Below are 10,231 nucleotides of genomic sequence, written 5' to 3' on the forward strand. Positions count from 1 at the left end.
CTGCGGGTCCCATGGCGACGACTGCTCCTCTGGCGGCGCGACGGCTGGGCGGCACGGCGAGTTGGCGCGGCTACGGCGGCGGCCTCGCTACGTCCATCGGTGGGTCGAGGCTAGGCGGCTGCGGCGGCTCTATCTCGCTCGTGCGGCTCCAGCTTCCGGCGATTCAGATCTGGTGCAGCTCGGCTGTAGCCTTCCGGCGGCGGCTTTGGCTGTCCTCCGGCCCACCGAGGCAAGGCTTGGGGCGAGGTCGCAGTCTGGTCAGGCCCTCCCTTGCCTCCAGCTTTGCGATGTGGGCTCCTTGCCGTCGGGCCTGGCCGGGCTCCTGCAGATGGTGAAGACGATGACGTGGCGGCTCTTGGGCTCCGGGGCGGCGGCCCCGGGTGTGGTGGTGGCGGCTTCGGCCAGGAGATGGTGCGAATCTGGTCGCGGTGGATCGTGGGATCCCGTGGCTAGAGTGAGGTCGGCCTCGGCAGGGGTGGTGGTTTGTGGGCGGCGGTCGGTGGTGGCAGGTGGTCGGCACATCTCCGGGAGAAATCCTTGCTCCGGTCTTCACCGGAGCCGGCGACGGCGGCGCCTGCGGGTGCCGCGATCTTTCTTGGAAGCGTCGTCGTGGAGGTGCCCCTTCTCCCCATGGCTTGGGCTCTGGAGGGAAACCTCAGATCCGCTGGATCGGGCGATGGAGGCGTCTTCGCGTCTTTCTCCTCGTTGGGGGCATCGTCTCGGAGCCGGCGACGACTGAGAGACTGGAGGATGATGGCATCTTCGCCGTCAATGGCGGCATCTTCGCCGCGTGGTTTGCTGAGGCGGGGCGCTGGTTTCTGTTTGGCAACGGTGTTGGCGTCGAGAGGAGCTTGGGTCGCGGCGTGGTCTTCGGTAGTCGGTTCTTCCCGGCGTGTCCGAGGTGCTCTTTGGGGTACGGTCGGCGCAAGTCCTGCATATTTCCCTTGTGTTGCTTGTCATCAATGTCGGAGCTGTCGGTTGCTTGCGAGTGTGGCCTTCCGTTGGCATGTGCCGTCATGGCTTCTATTCCATGTCGGTGGCTAGGTTGGCCGGTGGTGCCCATGTCATGTGGGTTGTGTTGTATCGGTTTTAGCCCGGTTTCCCGTCAATTAATCAGGCAATTCTCTTCTTCTTAATCAATGAAAATGGCAAGTCTTTTGCCTCGTTTCAAAAAAGAGTAGAGGAAGTCGGCATCAATGCATACCAAGCGCAATACTCAGGCGCGATAATGAAGTGGATTCCCTGCCACTATCTCCATTCTAATTATATATCTCTCCCCCATATGGATGAGCACCGAGCACCGAGCACGGCACACACTCTACTGCAGCCTCTGCCCCGCGAGCATCTATCTACTTTTGGGAAGGCATTTCTGTCCTGGAGTATCTGGGGTGACCAAATACGGTGGCCGAGTGAGCGCGGGGGATTGTGAAGTTGAGATGGACGATCGTACTCTTGGCAAAGGGAGGAAGTGCGTGCCCTCGCCGTCGGCGGCGGCGGTGGGCAGGAGCGCCGTGCTTCTCCTGGCCGGCGTCGTGTTCGTGGGGTGGCTGATGATGTGGGCCATGCTGCCGACCAGAACTTACAGCTCGACATGGGCGCCGAAGCTTGCGGCGCTCACCGGCTTCGGGAAACAAGGTAGTCTTTCTTCTTCCTCTCACGCTGGAATTGCACCGTTGTCGGTTTTCACGAGGTATTCGTTTTTTTTGTTCATCATGGTTTTTTATGTTTTATTACAGGGATTAGGATCACGGTGTACGTGTTCCCAGTGCTGTTCTTGTTCGTTGTTGCGTGCGTTTATCTGCATTTGCAGCAGCAGAAGGGGGGTGACCCCAACACCCAGCGCCGGACCAGGTATGCTTGAGTTTTTTTTCCGACCACCAAGTTGTACTAGAGCAACGTCAATTAATATGGATCGGTATAGTATCTCATCAAGTAGGAGTATTTCGCATGTACTACGTGATACTAATAGCCACAGAACAAACGACAGAAAATTCCTGATGATTTTGCTTATGTTAGCACGAGAATAGCAGCAGCCTGGACGAGGCCCGTGCTGGTGAGAGGCCCGCTGGGGATCGTGACGGGCATAGAACTGGCCGTATTGCTCATGTTCATGGCTCTCCTCGTCTGGTTCTACTACGCGTACGTCACCGTCGAGTTCTCCAAGCTACTACGCGTCAAGCCAGGCCAGAAACTGTAAGGAACCACACGCTCGCAGCCGGTCGACACAAAATTGTTACTGCAATTCTGACGGTGAAACAAGTGCGTGCAAACTGACGTGCGTGCGTGCGTGCGTGCGTGCAATTGGTGTTCTCAGGTGGCAGGCGGAGCTGGAGAAAGCGGCGAAGCGGCTCGGCAGTGTCGGGAGCTTGTGCTGCGCGCTGCTGTTCCTGCCCGTGGCACGCGGCTCGTCGCTCCTGCCGCTCGTGGGCCTCACGTCCGAGTCCGGCATCAAGTACCATGTCTGGCTGGGGAACATGGCCATGGCCATCTTCACCGCTCATGGGCTCTGCTACGTCTTTTTCTGGGCATCAACTGATCAGATCCACCTGGTACTCTCCTCAGGTGCACAATCATCTTCAAGATTCAGACTAAGCTTAGGACTAACTTGGCATGCCCGGCCAACTTGTGACCCAGATGACGAAATGGGCGAGGACGAGGGCCTCGAACGTGGCCGGGGAGCTGGCTTTGCTCTGCGGCCTCGCGATGTGGGCGACGGCGCTGCCACGCATCCGCCGCCGGATGTTCGAGCTCTTCTTCTACGCGCACCACCTCTACATCCCCTTCATCGTGTTCTCCGCGCTCCACATGGGCGTCACCGTCTTCTGCTACGTCCTGCCCGGCGTCTTCCTCTTCGCCGTCGACCGGTGCCTCCGGTTCCTGCAGTCGCGCGCCCGCGTCCGCCTCGTCTCTTCCCGCCTCCTGCCGTCCGGGGCCGTCGAGCTCAACTTCGCCAAAAGCCGCTGTAAGCAACGTCGATATCCATGCAAGGAGGGTTACGAGGCAACGAAAGGAATGTAATGACAACTTTGTTGCAGGTTTGAGGCACAATCCCACGAGCACGCTCTTCGTCAACGTCCCATGCGTCTCGCGGCTCCAGTGGCACCCCTTCTCGGTGACGTCGAGCAGCAGCCTCGAGCCGGACACGCTCAGCGTCGTCATCAAGAACAGAGGCGGGTGGACGCAGAAGCTGTACGAGACGGTCTCGTCCCTGCCCCCGTCCGGTGGCCACCTCGGCGTCTCGGTCGAGGGGCCGTACAGCCCGGCCGCCGGGGTCACGCCCTTCTTGGCCCACGACTCGCTGGTGATGATCAGCGGCGGCATCGGCATCACGCCGTTCATCTCCGTCATCCGCGAGCTGGTTTACCAGAGCGCCATGGCAGAAACGGCGTCCATGCCGAGGCTCCTCCTCGTCTGCGTCTTCAGGACGTCGGCCGAGCTGGGCATGCTGGACCTCCTCGTCCCGGCCTCCGGCGGCCTCTACGGCAGCCCCAGCCTTGACCTACGCATCGAGGCCTACGTAACGAGCGAGAGCGAGCCCCGCACCGGCAACGACGCGCACAAGCGGCCTTGTCAACAGGTCTGGTTCAAGCCGTGGCCGTCGGACGCGCCCGTCTCCCCGGCGCTCGGCTCCAACGGGTGGCTCTGGCTCGGCGCCGTCGTGTCCTCGTCGTTCGCCGCGTTCCTCCTGCTCGTCGCCGCGCTACAGCGGTTCTACATCTACCCGGTTGACCGAGACAGCAACCACGTGTACCCGTGGGCGGCCAGAACGATGCTGAACCTGCTGTTCCTCGGCGTCAGCGTCGCCGGCGTCACCGGTGCGGCGTTCCTGTGGAGTAAGCGGAGGAGCGCCAGGGAGGCCAAGAAGATAAAGAGCGTGGACGGGCCGACGCCGGCGATGTCGCCGGTGTCGTTGCTCCACTGGGCAGGTGGGGGCGGCGTGGAGCGGGAGCTGGAGAGCTTGCCTGCGCAGCCTCTTGCGCAGGCTACCAATGTGCACTTCGGCCACCGTCCAGATCTCAAGAGTAAGCTCTACGGTGCACATTTAATTTTCAGACGTACATTTGGTTTTGCTTAGCTCTGCCAAGTTGTGAGAAAAATGGTCGAATTGAATTGTGCAGAGATGCTGCTGGGGATTCACGACGAGAACGTTGGGGTGATGGCCAGCGGTCCGTCGGGGATGCTTGAGGAGGTCGCGACTATCTGCTCGTCTGGGCTGGCGAGCAACCTGCATTTCCAGTCTATAAGCTTCACCTGGTGAACAACCAATTCCGAGCATCTAGCTCAAGAGGAAGAGGCTTTGGTTCTACTTTCCAGTTCGTACATCACCGTAGTATGTTGTGTAGTGTTTTTTCTGTTTTCTTTTTGCGGGTAACTGTTGTGTACCTATTATTCTCTCGTTTCTAAGACTATCACCATTTTTCTAGCTGGAAACATGCTTTCACCCTGCTTTAAGTTAATAGGAAACAAACGATTGAACTGACACAGGACGACGAAGAAATCCTTTTACAAACTTGATTAAAAAAAAGATGGCGACCAAAAAAATGCATTGGATGGCGTGGTGGAAGTTGTGTATCCCTAAGAGTGAAGGAGGCATGGGGTTCCGTGACCTCTACTCTTTTAACTTGGCAATGTTGTCCAAGCAATATTGGAGGTTGATCAATGACCCGCATTCTTTGGTTGCGAGAGTTCTCAAGGCAAAATATTACCCAAATGGTTCCCTTATTGATGCTACACCAAAAAATGGGTCGTCCTTCACATGGCAGAGTATTTTGAAGGGGTTGAAAACTTTCAAGAAAGGATACATTTGAAGGATTGGGACTGGTGAACATGTTAATATATGGACGGATCCATGGATTCCCTCTAGTACGGATAGAATGGTGATATCACCAAGGGGTCAAACGGTCCTAACCAATGTTTGTGAATTAATAGATATGGCTAATGGTACGTGGGATGAGGTGCTAATAACAAGTTTATTCAATCCAGTGGATGCCCACAGAATTATTCAGATTCCACTACACTTGCATGGTTTTGATGACTTTGTGGCATGGCACCCGAACAGGACAGGTATTTTCTCAGTAAAGAGTGCATATCATATGAAGTGGATGCATAGTTTTCGGGCGCATGCAAATACGATGGGACACCCCGGTGGCTCTACCACTCGGGCAGTGTGGAATACTCTCTGGAAACTTCAGATTCCATGTAAAGTACAGATTTTTTGTTGGCGAGCACTGCGAGGAGTTATCCCACTAAAAGCTATACTTACTAACAGGCACATTGGTTCCAATGGTGCTTGTCCTATCTATCATCAAGGGGCCGAGGATATCTGTCACTTCATGTTTTTATGCTCGAATGCACGACACTTGTGGACGAAGATGGGCATGACAAATATCATCGACCAAGCGATCCAGGTTGATAGATCGGGGTCTGCGATCTTGGAATTTATCTTATCATTGCCGGACCAGCAGCTTGAGATGCACCCAATAATTAACTTCAAACAAGTAATAGCCGTTGGGGGCTGGTACCTTTGGTGGATCCGTAGAAAAGTGACGCACAATGAATCAATTCCTCCCCCTTGGAGATGGGCACTCTCTGTGTTATCAATCTCAAGCAACCATCAGAGGGCTACATCGCTGGTGAGAATTTCCCCTGAAGCAAAGTGGTGTAAGCCGGACCCTCGGTTCATTAAGTTAAATGTTGATGCGGCGTACTACTCGGACGAAGGGGTAGGTGCTACGGCGGCTATCCTGCGTGATGACAAAGGTAATTTCTTGGGAGCCCAATGCAAGTTTATACCTGTTGCAGTGGATGCAATAACAACAGAAGCGTTGGCCATGCGAGACGGGCTGATTTTTGCTAACTCCTTTGGGAGTAACCGGGTAGAAGCTGAATCAGATTCTTTGCAAGTAATCAATTATTGTGATGGACAAACCATATGGTGGGACTCGGCGGTGGCAATATTCGCAGAATGTTTGGACACTAGTACTTCAATAGGGAAGGTCGTTTATAAGCATTGTTATAGATCTTGTAATCAAGTGGCTCATATGCTAGCTCATTTTAGTTACTGTAATAAGACTTCATTTAGTTGGTTGGACGAGCCCCCTGACTTTATTGTCAGTAAGCTCGTAGACGATGTAAACATTATTTAAGTCTTAATAAAGCTAGCCATGATGGCCTTCCCTTAAAAAAAGACGGCGGCTAGGAATCATCCGGTTGATAATAGATGAATTTAAGCCGCCTCGCAAGCTGTAGGATTCCCGATCTCTGACCCTGCATATTGCAGTATTGTGCTCCCACAAACTGAAAGTTGTCGCAGCGCCCACAAACTAGAGTCGTCACAGCACCCGTCCGTCGGAGCGCCGAACAGCCCTCCATCGCAACACAACAACTACCCCAGCCATTGGCGTAGTGCCCTGTTCATCGGAGCGCTGGTTGCAACAGCTCTCCATTGTAGCACCGGCGGCATAAGGATGCTCCATCGTAGCTCCGTCGCAGCCCCGACGATGCTCCATCGCCAGCCTGGCGGTGCTTGACGACTTCTCACAGCAAAAGTGATACTGCAAATCCCCATTGCAGCACCGGCGATGCTCCACCGAGATGTTTCGGCGATGCTCTATTGTAGCAGCACAGGTGATATTCCGACGGCTCGACGATGTTCCATTGCAGCACAGATGATGATCCCGACAGCCCGATGATGCTCCATCGCAGCGGCGCATGACCACCCAATGCTCCATGGCAGTAGTGATGACTCATTGTGGTGATGTGATGTCGTTGCAGTCACAATAGTGGTTTTCTTTCCCTCAAAGCACTGTGTGTGGCCTGATGCATCGATGGTGTCTGACGACGCGTGTTGGCTTGAGTGAAGAGAATGGTGGCAGAGGGGTACACGAGCAGGTTTAGGCAGGATGACATGAAGGAAGTTGTCGGAGTGGAAGGGAGCTACTGACGAGATCCATTAAGCAGGGCAAACTGGTGAACGCCTATGGGGATGGAAGAACATGTGGATGAGCATCGTTGCATGCCTGCGCGAGACCAGGCCAGAGAGAGAGAGAGAGTGAGAGAGAGAGAGATGCCTCGCCTTGCGTAGAATACTCGGGGTTATATTTTCATCCTTAATGGAGGTGTGGTAGTTTGGAAGAGTTTCAAGCAAAATGTTGTTGCGGATTCTACGACAAAAGCAGAGTATATTGCGGCTTCAGAAGCTTCGAAGGAGGCGATCTAGATCAAGAAGTTTCTTGAAGAAGTGGTGTGTCCCCTAGTGCAATGTGAAGGAAATATGTTATAGAGGCAATAATAAAGTTATTATTTATTTCCTTATATCATGATAAATGTTTATTATTCATGCTAGAATTGTATTAACCGGAAACATGATACATGTGTGAATACATAGACAAACAGAGTGTCACTAGTATGCCTCTACTTGATTAGCTCATTGATCGAAGATGGTTATGTTTCCTAACCATAGACAAAGAGTTGTGAAAGTGCAACTATCCCTAGGTGGTTTTGGTAATTCCTAACAACATATAGCTCATTGAGCTAATGCTATTTCAAGATTAATATCGCAGGAAAGCTCAATGATTGGCATGGCATGGATGAGAAAAGTGGACCCCTCAAAATGATAAGGACAAAGGATTGGCTCAAGCTCAAAGCTCAAGACTCTACATTTTCTATTTTAGTGATCCAAGATCACATTGAGTCTATAGGAAAAGCCAATACTATCAAGGAGGGATGAGGTGTTGCTTAATGAGGTTCTTGCTCAAAATGCTTAGTGATATGCTCCAAAACCCTCAACTACTTTCTCACATCCACATATGACCTAAACCAAAAGTCAAACTCGGCCCCACTGATTTTTCCTATCCGGCACCACTGATTTTCAAATGTCATAGCCACTGCCACAAACCCTAGGCAAATCGGTCTCACCAATAGGGATCTCGGACTCACCAAGATGGGGTTGTAATCTCTTTGTTTCCCTTCGTAACATTTCGGTCTCACCGAGATGAGTGATCGGTCCCACCGAGATTGCAATGTAAACTCTCTGTTTTCCCTTCGTAACGTTTTGGTTTCACCGAAATGAGCAATCGGTCCCACCGAGTTTACCTGACCAACTCTCTGGTTAGCTTATTACGAAAATTGGTCTCACCGAGTTTGTGTAATCGGTCTCACCGAGATTATGTTATGCCCTAACCCTAATCATATCGGTCCTACCGAGTTGCATGTCGGTCCCACCGAAAACCCTAACGGTCACTAGCTTTGCTAAATCGGTCAGACCGAGTTTAACCATTCGGTCCCACCGAGTTTGGGAAGTTATGTGTAACGGTTAGATTTTGTGTGGAGGCTATAAATACCCCTCCACCAACTCCTCATTCGTGGAGAGAGCCATCAGAACAAACCTACACTTCCAACCTATATTTTCTGAGAGAGAACCACCTACACTTGTGTTGAGACCAAGATATTCCATTCCTACCATATGAATCTTGATCTCTAGCCTTCCCAAGTTGCTTTCCACTCAAATCTTCTTTTCACCAAATCCAAATCCTATGAGAGAGAGTTGAGTGTTGGGGAGACTATCATTTGAAGCACAAGAGCAAGGAGTTCATCATCAACACACCATTTGTTACTTCTTGGAGAGTGGTGTCTCCTAGATTGGCTAGGTGTCACTTGGGAGCCTCCGACAAGATTGTGGAGTTGAACCAACGAGTTTGTAAGGGCAAGGAGATCGTCTACTTCGTGAAGATCTACCGCTAGTGAGGCAAGTCCTTCGTGGGCGATGGCCATGGTGGGATAGACAAGGTTGCTTCTTCGTGGACCCTTCGTGGGTGGAGCCCTCCGTGGACTCGCGCAACCGTTACCCTTCGTGGGTTGAAGTCTCCATCAACGTGGATGTACGATAGCACCACCTATCGGAACCATGACAAAAACATCCGTGTCTCCAATTGCGTTTGAATCCTCCAAACCATTCCCTTTACATTCTTGCAAGTTACATGCTTTACTTTCCACTGCTCATATACTCTATGCATGCTTGCTTGAATTGTGTTAAGATTGCTTGACTTGTCCAAAGTTGCTAAAATCTGTCAAGAACTAAAATTAGGAAAAAGCTAGATTTTTATTTGGTCAAGTAGTCTAATCACCCCCCCTCTAGACATACTTTCGATCCTACAAGTGATATCAGAGCTTTGGTCTCCATTTGCTTTGATTTTCATAGCTTTTGGAAGTCATAGCCTTGGTTTCATAACCTAGGGGAGTATGGCGTCTAGCGAGGGAAATTACCACCGTAGAGGTCCTTACTTTGATCGTACTAATTTTGCTAGTTGGAAGCATAAGATGAAAATGCATATTCTTGGACATAACCCCGCCGTTTGGGCTAAGGAATCCAAGTTGGATGTGCTTTAAAGTCAACTTGACAAGTTCAAAATGAAGGATGGTGAACGTGTCGCTGAAATATACTCTAGGCTTGCTCTTATCACAAATGAGATTGCCGGCTTAGGAAGTGAAGAGATAACCGACAAATTCATCATCAAGAAGATTGTGACGCCCGAATAGTTACGCTACAGTAACCCTCCGCTAATGATGCCACGTCACCTTGATTACTGTGGCTAATCTCGCATTAGTTCGAAACCGATTGAACTCAATTTAAAAATCAGGCAAACAAAAAAAGTTTTCAAAATTAAAACTAAAATGTTTGTGTTGTGTCAAATAAATTTTATGTAATAATGTTGGAGAAACCAACATTTCTTATAATATTCTAATGCACTAAAATAACCAAAACAGAGGGCATAATAATTAATTTAATGCCTTTTATAAAGTTACATCTATATAACTAATTTAGTAGTGTGCCAAAATAATTATGGCAGTAGACCAATTAGTAATACTAATTTAGTTACTCACTTCGTATTTTATAAAAAAATTAAATGAAACTTTAAAAGAAAACAGTAAAGAAATAAAATAATAAAAACAGAAAACAAAACAATACAAAAAAAGAAAAAGGGAAAAAGAGGGAACCCCTTCCTGCTGGGCCGTGGCCCAGCTGGCCACCAGGCCGCCTGGCCGGCCCAACCAGCCACCCACTCCCCCCATTAACCCCACCCCGACCAAACCCTATCTGCTAACCCCCCACTCGCTCACCCACGATCCCCTCGCTCCTCCTCCCGATCCAATCTGGATCGGGGCCGACCGCGTCGGCCGTCGCCGCGCAGACTCCGCCGCCACCTTGCCGGCACCGCACGGCGTTACCCGG

The 10,231-nt window shown here is 51.2% G+C and overlaps 1 protein-coding gene across 1 annotated transcript; it reads left to right on the forward strand.

Annotated features, from left to right (window-relative positions):
* The first annotated feature begins 1,307 nt into the window (after positions 1–1,307).
* LOC119355990 (ferric reduction oxidase 2-like) lies at positions 1,308–4,431 on the forward strand. The gene is made up of 7 exons (XM_037622884.1): positions 1,308–1,635; positions 1,737–1,851; positions 2,017–2,193; positions 2,315–2,549; positions 2,635–2,962; positions 3,036–4,022; positions 4,119–4,431. Exons 1-7 carry the CDS (start codon positions 1,437–1,439, stop codon positions 4,256–4,258), a joined length of 2,181 nt encoding a protein of 726 aa, XP_037478781.1. The 5' UTR covers positions 1,308–1,436; the 3' UTR covers positions 4,259–4,431.
* Positions 4,432–10,231: the final 5,800 nt, after the last annotated feature.

The sequence above is a fragment of the Triticum dicoccoides genome, chromosome 2A, assembly GCF_002162155.2.
Source record: "Triticum dicoccoides isolate Atlit2015 ecotype Zavitan chromosome 2A, WEW_v2.0, whole genome shotgun sequence".
Lineage (NCBI taxonomy): Eukaryota > Viridiplantae > Streptophyta > Magnoliopsida > Poales > Poaceae > Triticum > Triticum dicoccoides.

Coding starts and splice junctions, on each gene's coding strand:
- LOC119355990 (XM_037622884.1), top strand. CDS start 1,437: ATGGACGATCGTACTCTTGGCAAAGGGAGGAAGTGCGTGCCCTCGCCG. Junction 1,636..1,736: donor CACCGGCTTCGGGAAACAAG/GTAGTCTTTCTT, acceptor GTTTTATTACAG/GGATTAGGATCACGGTGTAC. Junction 1,852..2,016: donor AACACCCAGCGCCGGACCAG/GTATGCTTGAGT, acceptor TGCTTATGTTAG/CACGAGAATAGCAGCAGCCT.